The sequence below is a fragment of the Camelus bactrianus genome, chromosome 12 (genome assembly GCF_048773025.1).
Source record: "Camelus bactrianus isolate YW-2024 breed Bactrian camel chromosome 12, ASM4877302v1, whole genome shotgun sequence".
In the NCBI taxonomy this organism is placed as follows: Eukaryota; Metazoa; Chordata; class Mammalia; order Artiodactyla; family Camelidae; genus Camelus; species Camelus bactrianus.
In genome coordinates this window covers 67,028,893-67,052,833 of record NC_133550.1, presented here as the reverse complement: position 1 = coordinate 67,052,833, position 23,941 = coordinate 67,028,893, and the positions used below count along the sequence as shown (strand labels likewise).

At 44.9% G+C, this 23,941-nt stretch overlaps 1 protein-coding gene across 1 annotated transcript in view; it reads right to left on the bottom strand.

Moving 5' to 3' along the window:
• ATXN10 (ataxin 10) overlaps positions 1-23,941 on the bottom strand; it is a 149,720-nt gene that overhangs the window by 100,133 nt on the left and 25,646 nt on the right. Inside the window, exons 3-6 of the mRNA XM_074375716.1 lie at positions 23,261-23,343; positions 14,328-14,424; positions 12,002-12,160; positions 710-790 (exon numbers count right to left, since the gene is read on the bottom strand). Of these exons, the coding sequence (XP_074231817.1) occupies positions 710-790; positions 12,002-12,160; positions 14,328-14,424; positions 23,261-23,343 (420 nt within the window). The remainder of the gene's footprint in view (positions 1-709; positions 791-12,001; positions 12,161-14,327; positions 14,425-23,260; positions 23,344-23,941) is intronic.

Sequence of the window (23,941 nt, the reverse complement as noted above, 5' to 3'; positions counted from 1 at the left end):
CAATCAAAAGATTAACATTTTTTAAAGTTTTTGATCATTATTAGATCTGTGATTTCTGCATAAGCTTTACTTTCCTAAGGCAGCATTTCCAAAAAGGTTAGGAAAATCACACCCTATTGGAATGGAAAGAGGACTAGGAATCATTGTCTTCAGTCCTCAGAAGACTGAACGCAAACAAGGTAAAAGTCCCCGCCGAGGTCACATAAAGAGTAACTCTCACACCAAGGCGCAGGGCCAAGGTCTCTGAGCTCTGAGGGCACAGAGTGGTGAGGGTCACAGATGGGCACCGAGTGTCTTTCAGTCTAAAATACCTCCCAGAAAATGATAAACCCAGCCAAGCATACCCCAAATCAACACAGGCGGGGGGGTGCACAGGTAAGCACACCTCATACATGCATCCCTAACGCACGGCTGTGTGAATCACCACTATAAAATTGAGGGACAAGCCGTAACATTTTGTTCTTAACGTTTTTTAATATGCTTTCTCAGAATAATGGCGTCAACCTGGATTCTGCAACCCCACGTAAATGACTGCCCGTGGTGGCTGAGCTGTAATGTTAACCAACCAATTTAAAACCATTACTGACACAGAAACATGTAGTTAGAGATTTTGTGCCAACAAAGAAACCACACAGTTTTTCAGTCATGTGTACAGGATACTCTATATGGAATGCTAAATACTCAAAACCACACTGGTTTGGGGGGTTACCTTTCTTGATTGCTCATTTTGGCATACATGGCTTTAACCAATTCCGGGCTTTTCAGAAAATGGTCTGTAATAATCAAGAACCTAAGGAAAAAGGAGGAAAAGGTTCGGTTACTAGACACATAGCAGAATGGACACGGCCTTATCTACTCTACAGGCAAGTCTTATATGTAAAAGCACTCCTGTTTATTGATTTTTTGATTAGCTGGAATCTTAAAATGCTTAAAGAGGTTCACATACTATTTTTCTATTAGCGGCTAAAAGAAAATAAAAACCCTCAAAATGTTTTCCTCCAATTTTACTTCTGAAAAGTATGTTGAAATGATTCAAATTTATTCAACTGGAGGAAAGGGCCTATTAGAAAAGTTTTTATCTAAGTTGAAAAAAGAAAATACTTCACTATAGTTTAAACAGTAAAATGAAATTCATCTACAGGCTCAGGTGTAACAGCACACACTAACTGTTCTAGCCGAAGCGCAGTGCTCAAATTAACCAGAGAAACGGACGTGCCGTGCTTTTTATTTAAACATATTCCAGCAACAGTTGTGAATACTGGCTGCTGATCTCCTCCGTAAGGCTCTCAAGTTACCAAGAAAACATCCTCACTGTCAAGCAAACCTAGACTTGGAGATCAACTTGGGGAAACCCCGAGGCAAAGATTATGAGCAGACTTCTTCAAAGTGCCACTGTGACAACTAGAAAGACTGAATAGTCCTATTAATTAATTCTGAGTCATATTTACCAGAGGGCATCTGAAGACTTAAGAACTAAAGAAGACAGTATTCATAGCCAAGGTTATAGTAATAAGCATGACAGTAAAGCATTAAATATATTTACAAACATGATTTACTTAATTGCTTCTTAATAAATAACATAATAAAAGCATGTCTTTTAAGTATGAGAGCCAAATGAAGTTTTTTAACTACCATAACACACTGTTACTTCATATAAAAACAAAAATCTAAACACATACTCTGTTTTCCACAATCTGTCAAATAACTGATCAACACTGATGTAAAATATTTAGTAACAGATAATATTTTCAAAACTCTCAATTCTCACATCAGTTTAGGTAGGTCATCAAACTGCAACAACAGAAATTCATGTATTTTCAAGCCAGGTTCACAAAATTGTGATCCTGAAGCTCATTCATAATTCAACTACTTGGAGCTCAAAACATTTTCCCACATGCATTCAACATTCATTCAAAACACATTGTTTCAAAGCAGGGGAGGGTACAGCTCAGTGGTAGATCGTGTGCTTAGCATGCACAGGTCCTGGGTTCAATTCCCAGCACCACCATTAAAATAAATAAATAAACCTAATTATTGCCCCCCCAAAAAAACAACAACAACAAATTAATTTTAAAAACCTCACAATGTTCCAAATACTGTGTGCCAGGGGCTACGTCCCAAGCCATAATTCCAAACTCTACCAGTGGAGAAAGACATGCACGCAGATAATTATATGAGAAAAACGTCTTACGTGCAACATACAGACGCAGATCATGAATTACAGAAACAGCACAGTTTATCTAACTAACCAGAGGGCTGGGGGAAGAGGGGGTGACGGATGGGGCAGGAAGATCGGGAGTTAGGTGAATCCCAGGTAGAAGGGGGGGGGGAGCGTTAGACTAGAGGTGACAAAAAAAGGACCTGGAAAAACAGCAGGAAGGAAGGAACAGCAGTGCGCTCGGGGCACTGTAACTACACAACAGCACGGGGCTTCCGAGAGGGACGCAGGATAGGACGCTCCTGCCCAGGGACCCACGGAAGGCTGCCCTCGGCCACAGAGCTGCTGGCCACAGAGCTCCCTCACCAGAGTCTGAGTTTATGAAGGGACAACCATGCCTTCTTTCCTGATACTGATCATCAGTGCTCCTTCTTTCTTCTCAATCCATTTTGCTGATCTTCTTAAAAGAGCCAACTTGCCTTTGTTAATTTTTTCTGTTGTTTTTCTGTTTCCCATTTGATCAACTTAACCTTATCTTTTATTATTTTCTTCTTTCTACTGAGGGTTTACTGTACTCTTCTCTTTCTATCTTCATAAAGCAGAACCTTAAGTCACTGATTTCAGACCTTTCTTTTCTGATGTAGACACTCAACGCTATAAATTTCCCTCTACACGCTGCTTTAGCTTCATCCCACACATGTTATACTTTCACTTGTCTTCAGTTCAAAAGATTTTCTCCTCTGCCTTGTGATTTCCTCTTTGACAAACTGATTATTTAGAAGTGCTCATTTCCAAAAATTTAGACTTATTCTAGATCATCTTGTTATGGTCTTCTAGGCTCACTATGATTAGGGAATAGACTCTGTATGTTTTCAATCCTTTCCATACATATACTGAGACTCTGTATGGCCCAGACTGTGGTCCATCTCGGGGAACATAATACACGCAGTTAAAAAGAAAGTGCAAGTCCTGGGTCAACGTCCCACAAACAACACTCGGGTGGAGGTGGTTACCTATCTTGGCACCACTGGGACCACCTACATCTACACTGACGTCTGCCTGCTTCTATCAGTGGCTGAAAAGCACGTGTTAACATCTCCAACAATCACTTCCAATTTCAGGCATAACACACTAACAATGGACCCTCCTACCTTAAATGCAGACAAAACACATAAAACAACAGTTTTCAGACAACAGACAACAAGCCCAACTCAATCAGGCTGTGGGAATAGAATGCAATTTAGAGAATTTCTTCTTTAAACAAACAAAATACCCTAAAAAATGCATGATAAATGTAACTTGATCAATATGTTTATAAAATTCTTAAGGCCCAATTACACTGAGACAGTGAAGGAGAGAGTAAGTTCCACAAGCTGGAATGTGCGCTGCAGAAGCGGAACTTGGGCTGAAAGGGTTCTCCATGTGTCAGGGCGGCTGAGGGAGCAGGGAATGGGGCAAAAGACCGCAGAAAGATGGGGCTGCCCCGGTGCTCTGTCGCTGTGACCACCGGCGTTATCTGAAGCAAAGATGAAAGCAGATCCATACTGTAACCTTTAGACCAAGCAGATCAAGCATTTAAACATCAAAACTGAAGTGATGCAATACCGGAAGAAAATCTAAGTAGAGGAAAGGCCTTCACAGCTATTACCAAAAATCTGTAAGACATAAGAAAGATTGGCAATTTCACCTGCTAACAAATAAAAAAACTTTACATGAAGAAAAGTGCCACAAGCAAAAGTCAAAAGACAAAAAAGTGAGGAAAACTGGGGTTTTATTTTATACAAAGGACTAATAGCCCTAATGTAGAAAATACTCCTGTATGTAGATACAGAAAAGACTGATATCCTAACAGAAAAACGGATGAAGAAAATGAGATTGTCCGTAACATTTAACTCTTCAATATATAAAGAGATACTCAACCTCATAACAAGAAAAATAACAAAATAAAACTACACAATGATGCTATTTTAAACCTGGCCGAATTGGCCAATCCAAACCTTTGATAATACACCCTGCTAGCAACGACACAGGAAACCAGGCACGCTCGGCCTGCGCCTCGGGGCGCGCACGCTGTGTGGCACCTATGGAGGACGACTGGGAAGGGTGTGTCAAAATTACAAGAGCACCTTCTCTTTGACCTAGCCATCATACTTAGATTCACCCCACAAGCACACTCGCCCACAGGAGTGTGACGTGTGTGAACAAGGCCACGCGCTGCAGTGCTTTGTAGCTATGGAAAATTGTTCACCTAAATGTTCACCGAGAAGGGACTGACTAAATACACACAACGGAAGTTAAAACAGTGAGGAAGTTCTTCACATACTGATGCGGAAAGGTGTGTGAAAAATATTCTATTTAGATAGAAAAAAAGCAAGAGGCCCAACAGTGTGGTGAGAAGAAAGAAACGAGAGTTTCCCGGCTTAGGGGCGGGGGCGGGGGGGGGGGCCGGCTGGGCAGGAGGGAGACTGTGTGTTGTGACGTTAGAACTATATGAATGTATCACCTACCAAAAAGTTAGATGTATATTCTGAGGAGTATAGGTAGGCAAAGTGACCTCAAATTTATTTCTATTTACTAGATATTCTGCTGAGGAGAGAAAGCACTGTCACATCCTGGGGGAAATCACCTAGCTGCCCCGGCTCCTCAGGTTTCGAGGGGAGACAGCAGATGGTGGGGAGCCAGGTAAGCTTTATTTTAATGGTAGCTACTTCTAGGCAGGCAAGTTCAGTCATTTCTCCAGCATAACTTAGTAATAAATCGCTCCCATCTCTTCTCAAACAGATACAGAGAAACAGAAACGAGATGAACTAACTTGGCCTATCGCAGCACCTCAGTGACACAGTAATGCAGGTAGCCTGCAGTCTAGGTCAAAGTCTGGTCACTGAAACGCGGTCCTCACTGCTTCCTTGCAAAGAGTAACTAAACGCTGCGGAGGGAGTCCTTTCTCTCTCCACAACCCCAACACCACTCCCCACGCAAGCCATCCTACGACTTCCATCTGAGTCTCGCGTTCCCTGGTCCTCCCTCGCCACCGGCTGGGAGAGCCCGCCGTCCATCGCAGGCTTCCATGGCCGCCACTTCTGGAATGTCTGTGCTGGCTGCACTACAGGACCTCCCTGCTCAGCTGCAGGGTGGGCACCTTGAATTTAACACGACAAAATAGCACTCTGACACCCCGACCCCCACCCCAGACTGTTCCAACTACCTCACTCACCCAAACGGGCCCAAAAACTGCTGCTGCCCTCGCCTTTCCTCCCCCCACCTCACCCCAAAATCTAACCCATCACAGAAGCAGATCATGTGCGATCCACGCACTCCTCTCCATCCCCACCGCTACCACCCTCGCCTGAGCCAGTGGCCTGAGCCAGTGGCTCCAGCTGGACAGCTGCTGCCTCCCAGCAGGGGCCCAGCCTCCATCCCTCCCCCTCCTCCCCACAGCTGAACCTCTGTCCCGCAAGCAGAGGGGTCTTGTTAAACACAAACCAGGTCGTTGCACACCTTGCTTCAAACTCTCGCATCAACTCTTGTGGCAGTGAGTAAATTGATCTCCTTTTCCTGGTTTACAAGGCCCACGTAACTGGCCTCCGGGCACCTCATGGACTGTGTGTCCCACGCCGCCCCTGCCCCCGTGACGCTGTCCCAACCCTGGGCTCTCTCGTCCCGCCGAGGTCTCTGCCGTGGGGTCTCTGCACCCCGTGTGCTCACTGCCGGCCTGCTCTCCCCAGCCTGTGTCCACCTCCACCCACGGGTCTCCTCCACTGGTCGGCTACTGAGTTTTCAGTTCAAGTGTCACCACCTCAGAAGAGGTTTCCTTGATCTTCAGATTTTAAAGCGGCACGGTCACTCCACGTCACCTCACCTCACCGGAGCGCTTAGTCAAGACCCGACGTTCTTGTTCTGTCCACGGTCTGTCCTCTGCACCATCATATTTAAATTACTACTCATAAAGCAGCTGATTCTATAGAGTATTTGAGTCAAGGACCACCCTAAGGGACAACTTAGCACACAGATGTGCTGTATATTTTTCTTCAATTTGTCTGACACTTGTTATACCTTTCTTTGAGTTTTTTGGCTCATTATCTCTCTCTCTCACTAAAACGTAATGTCTTACTAATTCTGAATCTCCAATGCCATGAACAGTACCTGGCACACTTCAAAATCTCAATCAATAATTGCTGAGTTACTTAACTTATGTTTGAAGCCAGCATCTGTACGTTTTCTGAATTTCCTAGAAGTCTGCACAAAGTAGGAGCCGTTTCTACTCCACAGGTTTCCCAAGAAAAAGCAAATCAGGTCCTCATGAAACAGGCACTTATTCTCTGCACAGAGACCAAGCCCTTTCTCCTGTGACAGTGGACAAGGCTCTTAGCCACGTCCTCACGGCAGGCCCTCAGGAAGACGGAGCCGCACGGCTTGGGCACCACGCCTCAGTGGACGCCAGGCCCCAAACTAGGCAGGTGCAGACAGGCAGCTCTTGGATTTGCAGGGTCAGCCTGCGTACGCAGAGAGGCAGAGGGGCTGTTCGTGTTTCAGCGAGGTCTCCTAAGCGCTCCTCTGCACCTCTGAGTTACTCAGACAAGCACTGAGCAGGGACGACTTCAAGCTCGTGCTCACCGGGTAACCGGTCAAACGCAAAACCACGTGCTTTAACAGGGAACTGTGTTCAATTTCCTGTAACGAGCTATATTGGGAAACAGTCTGAAAACATATATATGACTGAATCACTTTGCTGTACATCTGAAACTAATATTGTAAATCAACTGCACTTCAATTAAAAAAATAATAAAATAAATTAAAAAATAAATAAACCATATGCTATACAAGTCACCAGAATTGAATACTGGCTCATTCACCTCAAACAAATCTAAATAAAAAGGCAAAGTCATCGGAATAAAGGGCAAGAATGACATCTCCCCAGGCTGCTCACCAGAGGGTGGAAGAGGTAGATGGAGCTCAGGCAGGGAGAGGGGGTTCAGGCAGGGAGAGGGGGTTCAGGCAGGGAGACGGGGCTCAGGCAGGTAGACGGGGCTCAGGCAGGGAGAGAGGGTTCAGGCAGGGAGAGGGGGTTCAGGCAGGGAGAAGGGGTTCAGGCAGGGAGGGGGGTTCAGGCAGGGAGAGGGGGTTCAGGCAGGGAGAAGGGGCTCAGGCAGGGAGAGGGGGTTCAGGCAGGGAGAGGGGGTTCAGGCAGGGAGACGGGGCTCAGGCAGGTAGAGGGGGTTCAGGCAGGGAGAGGGGGTTCAGGCAGGGAGACGGGGCTCAGGCAGGTAGAGAGGGTTCAGGCAGGGAGACAGAGTCCAGGTAGGGAGACAGGGCTCAGGCAGGTAGAGAGGGTTCAGGCAGGGAGAGGGGGTTCAGGCAAGAAGGGGTTCAGGCAGGGAGACGGGGCTTAGGCAGGTAGAGAGGGTTCAGGCAGGGAGAGGGGGTTCAGGCAAGAAGGGGTTCAGGCAGGCAGACAGCAGAACAAGCAGCTTTGCTGCCCAACAGTCCCTGTGCCAAACTAACCACTCCAGTGAGTGTGTAATCACATCCTCATGCCTTTAAAGCAATATATGGACACAAAATTCAGAAGTCTGGAAACGTCTACCCTAAACCAATTCCTTAATTTTAGAAGTAAGGAAGGAGAGGCCCACAGAAGGTTAGTGCCTAGGCGGAGGCCTGTTCACCTAAAAACCCCTGACTTCCGTGGCGTGTGCCTCCGGGAACGCTCCCCGACGGCCGCCTGCTCCAGCAGCCTCTCTGGGAAGAAGTCTCAGGCGAGCTCACACCCTGCGTTAGGGTCTGGGTCCTCATGCTGCTTCCAGTTCAAAGTGATCGGGCGTAAAGTCCACTCGTTCCTTCTTTCATCCAACAAACAGTAAACATCCACCGGTGAGGAGAGAAGAGCGCTGCATTTTCACTTTAACTTTAGAACTACTGAGAGGGTAAGAACCATCACTCACGACTTTCAAGCACAGACAGAAACACTGCTCTGTCGGGACGTCCGCACAGACAACTGGGATTCTTCGCTACACCACCTGTGGCATAACATTTAATGTCTGATACTGACTGCAAATAGCATTATACACACAAAGCAATGATGACGGAATGCCAGTGGGAGGTAGATTTTTTTTCTGGCAACTCAGAAATGGTCATTTAAATAGTTGTCAACTATGCATAAGTTTTTATGTTAGTTGTTGGGACTGTTTTTCTAAATATCAAGTACTCTTCATTCCAGGGTCCTGCACAAAGTTACAAGTATATTCTCAGCTTTCACTCAGGATTCACAGCATTGACCTTCTCACCCAATATCTGCTCAAGGGAAGAACCAAAGATAAAGACCTTTAAAATGAGAACGAATCATGTTCAAAATTTTCTAAGCTACAGACTTTAAAGTTGTGATTAAATTCTTTTGCAGAATCACGATTTCTGTAAATTCAGAAATTCTGTGGTAATATTAAATGTTTGCAGAATCACGATTTCTGTAAATTCAGAAATTCTGTGGTAATATTAAATGTTTGCAGAATCACTATTTCTGTAAATTCAGAAATTCCACAGTAATATGCTATGAGGGAGGTGAGGTCCCACTAATAGGAAACTTAAAATGCTACAAGGACATTTAGGGACTGTAACTAATACCTCAACTTTATAGAAAATAGAACAAATTATCTTGAGAGACGATCAAAACTATATTCTATCCAAGGCAGAAGTCAGAGCAGAAAGGGCATCAGAGAACACATATTTACTTTACCAACAGAAAAGGCTAGAAATAGGATGCATTCCTCAGGCCTGCATGTCACATGCCCACAGGCCAAAATCTCCCTCGTGTGCACAAGGGTAGCAGGCGAGACACAGGAGGCCTGGTCTGTCACCTGCCACTTTCTGTCCCAGGCAGTCTGAGGCAGAACTCTTCAGTTTAGTCTTGAAATTCATCATCTAAATGTCATCACAGAAAAGCCAAGGTTCACAAATCAGGCTGTTCATGTTGAAGCACCAACCACATTTCTGCATCACTTTCTGTGCTGGCTAAAAGACAAAATGCATGAAGGTCTCCCCTCCCATCTCCTTCTTCCTCTCAATCTTTCTCACTGATCACTGATTTTAAAGTGTGAACAGTTACAGCTAGATCAATCATTATCTGCATTACAGTGTTTATGTCCCAAATAGAAGGCGATAAAAGCCATGTCAGCATCAAGGAGCACACATAAAAAGACACAAAAGACAAAAGGTGAACATGTCACTGATGAATTCTGTCATGATGAGAGGGTCAATTTCTCAAGACCTAACAGTTACAAATATATATACGTACCCAACAACAGAGCCTTAAAACAGGTGAAGCAAGAGCTGACAGAATTGAAGGAAGAAAGAGAAAATAACCCACTTTCAACAGTGAACAGAACAACTCAACAGAAGACCACCAAGGAAACAGAAGCCTGAGCACCACTGTAAACCAGCGCGACCTAACAGGCACCCACAGAACTCCCCACCAGAAACAGAATATTCTCAAGTGTACATGGAACATCCTCCACGTGTGGCCAGGTATCAGGCCATACAACAAGCCTCAGTGTATTTAAAAAGAATGAAATCATATAAAGTGTATTCTCCAATCACAACAGAATGAATTAGAAATCAGTAACAAAATGAAATTTAGGAAATACACAAATATATGGAAATTAAACAACAAGTTCCTTAGTAACCCATGAGTCAAAGAAAAATCATAAGGGAAACTAAAATATAACTGTAGATGAGTGAAAAGTGAAAATGCAACACACCAAAATTTATGAGATTCAGCAGTTCTCACAAAGAAATGTGTAACTGTCAGTGCCTGTATAAAAAAGAAGGAAGACCTGGTAACAATACCCTAAACTTCCATCTTAAGAAACTAGGAAAAGAGTAAACTAAACCCAAAGCAAGCAGAAGGGAGGCTACAATAAGGGTTACAGCAGAAATCAATGAAAGAACAGAAAATCAACAGGGAAAAATCAATAGAACCAAAAGTTGATTCTCTGAATAGAGCAAAAAGCCTGACAAATCTTAAGGTATAGCAACCAAAAAGAGAGAAGACTAAAATGACAAAAGTCAGGAATAAAGAGGGAACACTACGAACAACCTTACATAAATAAAAAGGTAACACAATGAACGGCTCTGTGCCATTAGACTGCCTGGGCCAAATGGACACGTGCCTAGAAAGACACAAACTACCAAATCTGACCTAAAAGGAAGTAATAGGTCTGAGAAAGAAGTCAGAGTTACAGGTCTGAATAGACCCATAACAAATAGAGACTGAACGAGTAATCAAAATACTTCCCATAATGAAAAGCCCGAGACTTGCTGGTTTCACCAGCAAATTCCACCAAATATTTAAAGAAGAATTAATACTAATCCTTCACACACTCTTTCCCAAAATAACAAAAGCAGAAACAGAAGAAAAGGGAACTCTTCTCAACTCATTCTGTGAGTCCAGTGTTACCCCGATAACAAAATTACACAAAGACAACACGAAAAAAGAAACCTACGGACCAACATGCTTATCAGTATAGACACAAAAGTCCCCAACAAACTATGAGCAAACCAAACCCAGTAACATATAAAACGACTGTGTATCGTAAGCGAGATTTATCCCAGGACGGAAAAGCTGGTTTAAACTTTTAAAAAGTCGGGGCAGGAGGGGTTTACAGCTCAGTAGTAAAGCGTGTGCTTAACATGCACGAGGTCCTAGGTTCAATCCCCAGTCCCTCCAGTTAAAAAAAATTTTTTTAATTAAATAAATTAAACTTCTAAAAAAGTTTTAAAAAGTAATCACTGTAATATACTACAGTAATAAAATAAAGGATAAAAACTTCAATAGATGCAGAAAAAGAATTTGATAAACTCCAGTACCCTTTCCTGATAAAACACATTCAACAAACCAGGAAGAAGCAGGAGGAAGGTTCCTCATTCTGACAGTGGGCGTCTGTGAAAACCCACAAGAGCTATCCCCACACTCGGCGGTGAATCACGACGGAAAGCTCCCCCTAAGATCAAGGAAAAGACACAGGTACCTGCTCTCGACACTTCTACTCAGCACTGTACTAGAATTTCTAGTCAGAGTAATTAGGTTAAAAAAAGAAAGAAAGAAACAAGGGTAACTTGATTGGAAAGAAAAAAAGAGAACTATCTATTTGCAGATGGATGACCCTGTATATAGAAATCCTCTAAAAACCACACACACAGAAAACCTACTAGAAACAATAAATGAGCCTCAGCAAGGTTGCAGGATATAAAATAAAAACACAAAAATCAACTGCATTTCTATATACTAGCAATTAACAACCCACGAACGAAGTTAAGAAAACAATTCCATTCATAATAGCATCTAAAAGAATAAAACAGGTACTAATTTATCTATTTACTAATTTATTATTACACTTGTTCTAATAAACGTAACTAAAGACAAGCAATCAAAGGGAAATGCTGCATTATGTATAGAGGGCAACAATTTGAATGACACTGAATTTCTCCCCGAACAGGCACAAGACACTGGTCACCCCTGATCTTAAGGAACCGCCCACCGCAAGCGCAGCGGTCTGATCTGCGGAGCCTGCAAGCGCTGCCGCGTCTGCAGGCTGGGCTGGCTCCTGCACTAGGAACGCCCTCCCCGCCTCGCCGCCTTGAAGAGCCCACCCTCCAGGACCCTATTCCAACCGCACGTCCCCTCTTTCACAGGCCTCCAGGTCCTGCTGGGATGCTTCTCTCATTTGTTCCACCTATGTTAAGTTTTAACTTATCGTTCAATTATGATAATTCAAACTTGTACCTAAAACTTCTATCAGGAAAATGATCTGCTGGGATGTTCTTAAGCGACCACATTTCCCACAAGATACGTACGGCCACTCCGACTCCGGCTGCTTCTGGTGCGCTTCTATGACATCGATCGCAATATTGAGGTTTTCTTCCAGCTCCTTCATTCTTTCAGAATTAAGGGATGTGAACAAAATCATTGATGAGTAGGCAACGATCTTTTTGTCTGGATGGTTTAAGCAAGACCTTCCAAAGAAAGAAATCAGGGGGTTAGCCCAATGCAGCAACATGATAAAACATGATGTAACATGTAACAATAATCCCATTAACAAACTGAGTGCAAGCTGATATTTTTAAGGATTTAATGAAGAATTACAACACTCTGAAACAAGTACATTGTTTACTGCAAAACTGGCAAATATAAAATTAGCCACAACACAAAGTATCCAATACTAAAGCCGCAGCTGACTGATGACTCAAGCAACAGGAAATAACATCTGATTAAAAAAACATATAAAATGATTACATTTATAAAACATTAAAATATTCATTCTTGTTAGAAAAATTAAAAGGCAAAAAATAATACCTCAAAGACTACAGACAGTCCTTTACCAGTTTGAGGGACAGAAATATTTAAGGGAAAGTTGATATACTGGCAAGAAACACAATTAGGAGTCGAAAGCTTCAGTGTGACTCCCGGCTCATCCACCCATCAGCTGTGTGATCACAGAAAGGCCACTGATGTACCGGCTGTCAATTACGAGTCAGGCACCACGGCAGGATTTTATTTTCATTTAAACTTTGTAATACTCTTCTGGAGGAGCTATTTTCTTTATTGTGTAGATTCAGAATGAGTTGACCTGACGTGCCCCAGGGCACAAAGCCGGTACCTGCCAAAGCTGAATTCAGATTTGGTTGTATCTGTCTTACAAACACACAGGGTGAGGTCACACAGCCTCTTTCAGAGTGTTTTCTGACATAAAAATGGACTATCTCAGAGGGCTTTTGTGAGGACCAGGTTTGATCATGTATCTAAAACCACCACGTGAACTTCTCCAGCTGCCCTGTTCAAGGGCCTCTCCTCTGCTTCCCCGGGGCACCTGAAGTTACCTGTGTTACATCGGCTCTTTCCCTACAGCATGCCTACCCAATCCTTTATTTCCCCAACCAAAGCATGGGCACCTGGGGAGTAAGGACTACATCTACGTTACCTTTATTCCGCTCGTCCAGCTCAGAACCTGGCAGCTATCAGGTGTTCAAAATGTTTTAAAGGAATGAATTCTCAGAAATGAGTAATTTCTATTTCTGTAGCTTAAACTCCACAATTCCTTCATTCCAACCCAAGTTCCATTATTATTAATCATAAAGACGTCATGCCTTCAGCTCTTATTATTGCAGGAGTTTGAGGACCAGTTACAGACTCGGTGAGCTAGAGACATTAGACTTTGTGTGATCCTAACACCACACAGATGAGCCCAGAAAACCCCTCCAACCAGGGAGGGCAGCACAGAAGTCAGGCAGCTGGTGTTTAAAAGGGTGTAGGCTTTGGATCCAGAGGGCAGCACCGGGTTTACGTGCCAGCCACGCCATTTACCAGCAATAAGCGTCACTCCCCTCATCTGTCCAAATGGGGACAGTACCGCTCAGCCGGCAGAGAGGTTGGACAGGACAGGGAAATACACAGACAACACCCAGCCCAGAGCATTCAAACAGCTGCCTGTACTGTCACCACCACCCCCCATTCGTCGGCAGCAGAACCTGGATCAGAGGCGGGGCCTCGAGCTCCTGGAGGAGCCTCTCCTCTCACCTGTCCTGCCCCGTCACCCGCTCCCCCGTCATCTCAGTGCTCCACTAGCACAGCCAGTCAACACAAAGTAGCAAACCGCAGGGAAGAGCACCACGAACCCAGCTAGACAGACTGGCTGCCACAGCCCTCACCCCTCCACGCCCACCAGATGGACAGCCTCACGCTGAGCTTAGAAGACACACTCCGCTAACAAGTAATTCACTGCCCATACTTCAATGCTTTATGGCTTTTTCCTTATACATTTTTTTCTTATAAAACAGTATCCTTAACAGTATTTCTTACTTTAACCAAAATTTTTATTTACTTTACGTAAAACTGGCATACAATGAAGGAAATCTTGAGTGTACACCCCCTCCAAATTATTAGATCTGTATTTACCTATGTACCCACCACCCAGATCAAGACAGGGAACGTTCCCAGAAGCCCAGGACGTGCCCTCGTGCCCTCTCCCAGCCGGTACAGAGCCCGCCACCACCCGCCAAGAGCAACCCCTGTCCTGAATTCCACTACCAGAGGTTAGTCTTCCTGTTTTGGAACTTCATGCGAGTGGAATGGTAGGACCACAGTCTTTTCAGAAGTTAGAAAAGCTCTCATCAATATACTCACAAAAAGAGCTCTGGGAAAGCGTGCATCCAAACAATGGACTGGGAATCCTCGTTCCGCGAGGCAACGTTGCCTAGAAACTGTAGGCCGCAGCGAAAGGCTGAGGGTTTACAAAACAAAACAGACGTATGATTAAAAGAACTTTTTAACACACTAAATGAGTACATCTTAATAAGAAATGTCCCATGTTATTAAACAGGAAGTTTCTGTTAGCTTCTTTTAACCATAAAAAGTCTCTCACCACAATTAAATTTTGGGCGTGATGTTAATATTAAAATGCCTTACAAAACAATGTACTCTATACAAAATTAATTAACTTCTTTAAAAGACTGTAAAAGTAGACACAAATATACCTGTAATCACATTAAATATCATTGGAACATGTGCTCCAACTGAAAGACAGTTACCCTAAGACTGGATATTTTAAAACCTAACAATCTGCTCTTCCAAGACAAAACATATTAAATGTAAGGCTACAGAAGTACTGAAAGTTAAAGAACGGTAAAAAAGATAAAGGAGGGAAATGCCAGCCTAAAAGGGTGGTCAAACTCCACTTAAAATAAGATATAATAAACTTTAAGGCAAAAAGCATTATTGGAAATTTGTTTAAATGTCACTTCAGAATGCCTTAATTCACCAGAAAGATACAATTTTAAATTGGAATCACTTAATAATATGGCTTCAAAATATATAAACAAAAACTGACAAAAGTATTGGGGAAAGAGAAAAATCCACAATTAAATTTGGCAATAATAATATACCTTTTTCAGCAAATTACAGAACAAGCAGACAAAACTATCGACATACTGAAAAGATTTGAACAAGAGACAGGAGGATTTAGCTCAAGTGGTAGAGCGCAAGCTTAGCATACATAAGGTCCTGGGTTCAATCCCCAGCACCTCCTCTGAAAATAAATAAATAAATAAATAAACCTAATTCCCACCCCGCCCCATATTTCGAATATTTCACCAAATAAAACTGCAGAATATTGGACAAGATCCAGAACGCTGACAACAAATGTGGGACGAGGCGAGGATGTGGAGCAACAGGAGTGCTCGCTCAGTGCAGGTGGGAACGCAGAATAGCGCAGACACTCTGAAGACAGTCCGCGGTTTCTTACAAACTAAACATACACTTAGGATACAATCCAGCAATGGCGCTCCTTGGTATTTTACCCAAAGTAACTAGGGTTAGGGTTAGCAAAGCCCAGCACAGGAATATTTATAGCAGCCTTATTCATAATTGCCAAAACTCAGAGGCAACCAAGATGTCCTTCAGTAGACGGATAGATAAATAAACTGTGGTCCATCCAGACGATGGAATATTACTCAGCACTAAAAAGAAATGAGCTGCCAAGATATTAGCAAATAAAAAGCCAACCTGAAAAGGTCATATACTGTACGGTTTCAACCCTATGACATAAAACTATGGAGTCAGTCAAAAGATCACTGGTGGCCAGGGGCTGGGGGAAGGCGTGGTGACGAGGTGGGGCAGAGAGTTTTTAGGGCAGTCAAACTACTCTGTGTGATCCCATAATGATGGATACATGTCATTATACATTGTCCAAATCCACAGAATATACATGTCTATACACACATATATATAAGAAAGAGCACGCAGCCCCATGAGAAAAACCACACTCACCAGACTGGCAAAAGTTACACTCAGAAAATTAAGTGTTTATGAGAATGTAACGCGTTAGGAACGTAAGGTTCTCTAAAGCTCTTTATATTCACGAATTCGCTACACAGACCGCCTCTCAGCTTCCCTGCCTGCCCTGCAGACAGAAAGGTGCGCCCTTCAGACGTCTGCTCTGTGGGCTGGCAGGTGCAGCCTCGGCGGCGGGGGCGCTGGAGGAAGAGGGCCCTCACTGCCTGGCTCCGGGCGCCCCTCCGGCCTCCCCCTGCCTGCAGCGTGCTGTCCCCCCAGCACTGGTCCACTGCAGTGGGTGGCTTCTCCAGGGAGGGGCTCCTGCACAGCAGAACCAACCGGCCGTGTCCAGCAGCCAGGAGCTTCCTCAGGACACTTCGAAGCAAGTTCCTGGTCATGGAACCTCCCTGGACAACTTCCCCCTGAGGGCGGAGTTCCAGCAAGTTCCTCCAGCACCACCCCTCAGTGTCTTCACTGCCCTCTGCAAGCAGGCCTGGACCTTGGGCCGATGCCCCACACACTCGTCTGAGCCCTGGGGACCTGGCTGCCCCTTGTGTCTGCAATCCCTGTGTTCTTTGGCATCTCCTTGCTTCTTAGTAGTCAATCTCCTGTTATTTCAAGCCTCTGTTATAGTTAGTAATTCTTTATTTTAAATTTTCCCTATTCAAATTAGTGTGGTTTCCGCCTCCTGGTTGCACCCTGGTGGGCACAGCAGATGGAGAGAAGGAAGGCGGAGGGAGGGGCCCAGGGGCAGCGGGAGAAGATGCACCGAGCACAAGCCTGAGAAAAGGGTAACAGCTCAGTCAGTCAGGCCCAGGTCGGACGCACAGAAACTAAACTGTTTTCCTAACAAAGAAAATGTAATACATAGAATTAGTTAAACCAGAGACAACACTGAGGTGATAGAGAGATAACGGCCCCAGGACACACACCCCCACTGCCCTCAGGACTGCAGGCGCGCAGGGAGGACGGTGAGGTTCCGAGAACCCGGCAGCCGGGGGACTTCTGCAGAGCTGAACCCCGGATCTCCGTGGAAAGGGGCGCCCAGGCTACCGCGCACACCCCGAGGCCTGGGGGAGGGCCTGCGAGAGCTGGGACTCGGGAAGGGGCCGGGCTGGCCGACAGCGGTACCTGCGTGAACTCCGGGAGGCGTTCTGAGTGGGAAGGAAGCTGGACGGTAAACCACCTGCAGCCGGCCGAGGAGACGCGGGCCAGGAGCCAGCTGCTCTCTCCCTCCTCCTCCCTCCCTCCTTTCCCTCCTCCTCCCTCCCTCTTCTTCCCTCCTCTCCCTCCTCCTGCCCTCGGGTCCCCACGAGCACCCTGCAGCCTTTATTGGCTGAACCGAACAGAAAGCAAAGGAGATCTGAGTTCGTGGACTCCCGGCTCCAGCCACACAACGCAGAGCAAGAAAGCTAAGCTCAAAGCTGAGCGACGACAGCCTCGGAACCAGGCAACATCGAACATTCACAGTCGCTGGTGCCACGCGCACTGCTCCAACTGCCTCATCTCACGTAGATTCTTACTTAATTTTCACAGTAAGGCAGATACTATTATCCCCATTTTACAGATGAGGAAATGGAGGCACAGGGTGACTGAGTAAACCCCCCAAGGTCCGCAGCTGGTAAGGCCCCAGTCAAAACTATGCGACTGTGTGACTTCAGGGCCAGAGCACCTGACCACCACGGCGCACTGCACGGCCAGCCAGTTCACACAGGTATGGCGATGCTGGGAAGTCAAGTACCTGAAACACTTCTGTACTTAGTGGTGCACAGACACTGCCCCGAATGCCCCAGCCCCTCCTCAGGTTACACCCTGTAACTGAAGGCGGGTACCAAGCCTCTACCCACCGTGGCCACACCCAGCTCTGCCTGGCATCCATGCCGAGGGGTCGGTGCCCACACCCTACCGTCTGCTGTTTCCAAAGTGGTCCCCATCGGGCCACGGCGGTCCAAACAGACAGGGTGACCTGTGATGAGATGCTGAGTGCAGAGAGAGGGGGACACTTCTGAGCAACTACACACCAGCATGAGTGAAGCATCAAGATCGAGTCACCAGGCAGAGAGGTAACAGTAACGTGGTGATAAACTATGTGCTGAGTGCTTACCAGGCGTGAGACACCACGTCCTAACTGTATCATCTCATCTAGTCCCCACGACAACCTCGTAAGGCAGGTGTTAATACATCCGCCCTTGCACAGAGCGCATCACAGCTCGGAAGGTCAGGTAGCTCGGCCGGGGCACGAAGCCTGCCAGCGGCAGGAGCAGGACTGGCAGAACAAGTGGGGGCCCTTCCCCAGGAACAGGGATCGGGGCTCATCACGGAAGGAGCACAGGAGACTCGGAGACGAAATGAAAGCTTCTGCTCCATTAAAGGAAGCCCCACCAGGCCGTGCCCAGGAGACATTTTTAAGGGCAAGAGGATTTTCAAAGTCCTTCAACCTCCTAGATCCCAGCTTTGCTAGGAGAGAGGACAGAGCTCAGGTCCTCTGTCCTCAGCCTTTCCTGGAATCCAGGCCTTCCCTTCGAAGCCTGTCGCTGTGGCTGCAACACTTCCAAGGCAGAGCAGCCGTAAGGGTTTAAGAGGACAAGGTGTGTAATGTGCCCGTGCCGGTCACTTACTCACAGTAACTCAACAACCGGCCGCTCAGAGAGGAGCTGTGAAACTGGCCAAAAAGCAAAACACTGAGAGAAAAAAGTATTCAAAGAAAATGCTGAACCAAGAACTTCAACACCAAATTAAGTTAACATTGTAATCTAAAATAAAGAAGCAAGATACAAAATTGCAAGTACACACTCATACCCATACACACAAATACTGAAGAATGACTAAAAAAACAGGCCAGTGTTCACCCATGTAGCCTGCATACACAGTGATTATTGTTCTTGCCACTTTTTGAGCTTTTAAAAATTACTCTGCAACAAATTATAGAAAGTGTTCATAATAAAACATAATACCTTCATTTTTAATCTTAAGTACAGTTTACAAAGACATTTATATTCCTACTGAATATTTTACAATACTAACACTCAAATCCTTGTAAAATTTAACACACAAAAGAAGCCAATAATATGAGCTGGTCTGAAAGCCAACTGACCCAACAATTCATCAGGCAACTAAAAATTAGCCCTCTGAATCAGAACACAATTCTGGGAAAGAAAAGGTTTAAAGACGTCCTAGAAATAAGAAAAGAAAACTCCAGACAAGTACAAATGACAGTTTACTTTTACCAAACAGCTTATCAACTGATCTTTATGTAAACAGTGCAAATGTTACAAAGCCCCTCAAAGATCCCAGCAGTATTTTTACAGATTAGAAAAGAACAAAGGCCAAAAACAACACCAATAACTCAATTAAAATAACTCATGCTTGTGTTTACATAAAATTTGATGAGCATAATATATTCGTCACACCACTGCAATTATTCTCTGAAAATAATACTCTAAATATTATTTTGACAACGTAATTATAGTTTTTACCTCAAGAGCGGTAGCAAAAAATTGGCACAGATAGCCTGCTAAAAACCTACGAAGAGCATGGTTCTCACAGAGAAACAGTCAAAAGACAGCACAGGCATTGTGTCAGGAGCTAGAACACTCTGTGAAAGATTTGTATTAGGTTAGGTCTGAACTAACATACAATAAAATTTGTTAAAGTTTCATTGTTAAATCGAAGTTTCATTGTCAAATTCCAAATTCAGTAATATCACTAGCTACCTTTTTCAAGAAGAGAGTGAGAAATTATCACCTAACTTCCATTGTCCTTCTTGCCCACCAAGATCCTTCCAAGTCTGTCAATAAACATGGGTCATCTACTTGAAACGGATATAACTGAAAAATTTTAAAAGACCTAAATAAATGGAGAGATGTTCCTTATTCATGGACCAGAAGGCGCAATGTAACAGAGACGGCAGTTCTCCCCAAATGGACCTGTAGATTCAACAAAATTCCTCGTATCCATAATATGTAAGTAACTCTTACAACCTGACAACAAAATTTAACAGCCCAATTAAAACCTGGGCAAAGGAAGGACCTGAGTAGACATTTCCCCAAAGAAGACTTACAAATGACCGGAAGGAACACGGGGAGTGTTCAGTGTCATTAGTCAGCAGGGAAGCGCAAATTAAAACCACAGTGAGACACCGCTTAACACCCACCAGGATGACTATCAGCCAAAGACAGGAAACCAAACGTCAGCAAGGACGAGGAGAAACCGGAACCTCACACTGCAGCCTTGTTGGTGAAAGCATAAAATAGCTGCCATGGAAAAGTCTGGCGGCTCTTTAAAAATTTAAATATAAAATCGACACAGCAATTCCACGCCTAGGTATATACCCAAAGGAAGTGAAAACAGGTGCTCGGCTACACGCGTGTACACGACGTTCGCAGCGGCCCTGTCTGAAGCAGCCAAATGGTGTGGAACCAGAGACAGGCCCATCAACGAACAAACGGATAAACAAAACGAGCTACACGCATGCAATGAGATATCATTCAGCCATAAAAAGAAACGAAGCACTGATATGCGCTACAACGTGGTTAACCTCGAAACGCATTATGCTAAGTGAAAGCAGCTAGACAAAAAAGGTCACTTAATTCCATGATTCCACTTATATGAGAAATCCAGAACAGGCAAACCCACAGCAACAGGACGCAGGACGGGGGCTGCCAGGGGCCCGGGGAAGTGGGGAAGCGGGGAGCAATTGCCCAACGGGCGCAGGGCTTCCTTTTGGGGCGATGAGAATGTTTCCGGGGGTGGTGGCTGTACAGTATCATGAAGGCGCTAGATGCTACTCAGTTGTTCACTTGAAAGTGGTTAATTTTACGTTATGTAAATCTCATGTCAATAAAAAATACATTAATTAACTAACTGAGGTAGTTACAACTGCAACTACCTAAACTGTGAACAACTCTTAACATACCTAACATAACACAGGATTATAGAGAGCTACGCTCTCTGGCTGGCTGCATATCAATGAACAGCCAAGCCATCAACCAAATAACTGATTTATCCATCAGTGACAAATGGGTTCATAAAAAGCTTCAGAACTCTGCTCCTCGACCCTCCTCGTGAGATCATCTGTTTGCTTCCGTGAAGAGAAATCTAATCCCGAGAAAGGAGGATGAAACGATCCTTTACCATATTCTGTAAACACAACGTACCCGATCTTTTGCAGCAGAGGTGGGAGAGGGAAAAGGGACAATGGACTGAGGGGCACACGGAGTCCAGGGAAGATATTTTTAAGACGGAAAATAGGAGAGCAGGTTACATGCTGACGAAATGCTGGAGTAAAGACGGCAAAGTGACGATGCCGGAGAGAAGGGGGTAACCTCAGGAGAAGGGTACTCGGCGGCGCGAGTTGGGGTGCGTGGGGAGGGCTGGCTCCGCTCTGACACTTGGTCGGCGTTTGTACGGAGCTTCCTCCGGGCAGCTTCCTCAGGACGACATCTTCACAAGCGAAACCTACTCCTCCCTGCCGCCGCCCTTCAGCTCTGTCAGTGACCCGCTACCCAGCACGTCAGTATTTTTCAGCGATTACAAAAGATAGTACACTCTGATCTCTCTTTCAGAATTATCATACCACAGTCAGACTTCAAAAATAACTCCCTTTCCGTGCAAGAGAGTGAAGTCTGTATTTTAATCCCCCAATTGGAGCACTGAGGCTTCTGTTCTGCCACAAAACGGAGCTACAAAAAAACTTTTAAATATGTAATGTTTTAAAATACAACCTAATCCTACACCCTACCAAACTGAGAATACTCAAGAAATTACTGCTGTTCAAAAAAAATTAGAGCAAACATTTTGTGTTCAAATTCTTAATGACTAAAATAATTCCAAAAAAAATTACAATGTCCCAAAGGAAGAATTCTAAATCAAACAGAAGGATGCAGGAATTTGAACAAATGAGTTCTGAATGGAAACCCTAAGGAATCACAGAACAGAATGAGAGTTAAACCGAGCCAGGCAGCACCTCTAGCAGCTAATCTAGCCTGTTGCACTGGGTGCCTCAGTTTCCAGGCCTGGGAAGACTGCGTCACCTTCATTTCTCTACTGACCTCCAGCACCCGCAGTAACACTAAGTATACTGAGCTTTACAGTCAGTAGAGGCATTAAGAATTGTATATAAATCAATTTATAAGTCAAATCATACTTTAAACAGAGCTGGAGATTTCTCATTTAAAGTAAGTATTCGAGCCCAGGAGTGTGGGTTGTGGGAAAAATAAGTTTTTGTTGAATTATTACTAAAAAAAAATTTTTTTAAACCTCTAATCTAGTACATTTTATATGCTGGATGTTTACATTAAGATGTTCTTATTAAATGACTTAGGTTACCCATAAGTGTTTCAATTCCTTGACTAAAGAGATCATAAGATAAAATTTTATGTTTTTTAAACATAATATTATAATAATAACCTCTAACCAAAGAAGAAGTGTTGATGCTAGTAGTTTAAGAACCAAAAACATTCCAAAAAGTCTGGAAAAGCTTCCTGGTCTTCAAATTAAGAAGCCTGGTTTTTCTCTTAACCCCACACCGCCAGCTAGCAGCAGTCAGAGCTAACTTCCCTTTCTGTCATGCTACATATTTGACCTGTTTAACATATTTAGTATAAAGCTCGCCTCACTGGAATGTAAACGCCCTGAGGACAGAGATTTCCATCCGCTTTGGTCCCCGCTGGGATCCCACCCCGCACTGGGGCAGGGCCCGCACGGCCCTACACAGTAAAAGGCACTACCGCTTTGTGAGGGCCGCCAGGACCCAGGGGCACAGACTGGGTGGCTTCAACAGCAAAAACTGTTCTCTGTTTTGGAGCTGGGAGGCTGAGATCAAGGTGTCAGCAGGCTTGGTTCTTCTGAGGCTTCTCTCCTCGGTCTGTAGGGGGCCGTCTTCTCCCTGTATCTTCCGAGGGTCCTCCCTCTGCGCTTGTCTGTATCCCAGCCTCCCCGCTCACAAGGCCGCCAGTCACAGCAGACTAGGGTCCACCCATATAGCCTCATTTTACCTTCATTGTCTCTTGAAAGGCACTGCCTCCAAATGCAGTCACGTTCTGAAGTACACGAGGGGTCAGGGCTTCGAGGTATGAATTGGGAGGCGACACAATTTAGCCCCCAACAGGGGGAAGAAAGGAAGCTACCACAACTTTCTTCCATGATAACCCTTCAGTATCACTAATGAAGTTTCTCTGTATCATGAAACAGAACATTTGCTTTAATGAATGATGTAATACTCAAAGTGCCGGTATTTAAACCCTTTTCAAAGATACAAACCATCCAGAAACGACACTGCAACTTACCTGTCAACAGGGATTCCTGTTCCACGCGCAGCTCACGGAAGAGGAGAATCAAGTCAACAGCGACACCAACGGTGTCCAAGCTCCTGCATAAGGTTAGAAAGACCAAGTCAGATGCATCCTTTTCCTTAAGCCTGCGTTTCAGTGACGATCCAGTGACTGCAGAGACCACGGCTGACAGTTCCTGTAATGCAGGGTGACAGCCCCCAGGGAGCCACACCTTAGTCCCCAAACCTGGGACTGCGCCACCTTACACGGCAAGGGAGACCTTTACAGTCGTGAGTAAATTAGGATCTCGAGAGGCAAAGACTGACCTGGAGTAACTAGGGAGGCCCGATGTATCACCAGGGTCCTTAGGACAGGAATACGAGGGGGCCAGGGAAGGAGGCCGTGAGCCGAGGATGCAGGCGGCCTCTAGAAGCCGGAAAAGGCAGGAAAATGATCCTCCCCCAAAGCCACGCTGACCCACTGCGGGCTTCTGAACTCTGGAACTGTAAGATAATAAATCCGTGCTGTTTTAAACTATTAAGGTTTTCAGTAATTTGTCACAGCAGCAAGAGAAAACTAAGTTGGGTAGCAGAAATGGTGTGCTGCTGTAACAAACAGATACACGGAAGCGGCTTTGGAATCTGACAATGGGCAGAGGCTGGAAGAATTTTGAGGCACCTGACAGAAAAGGCCCAT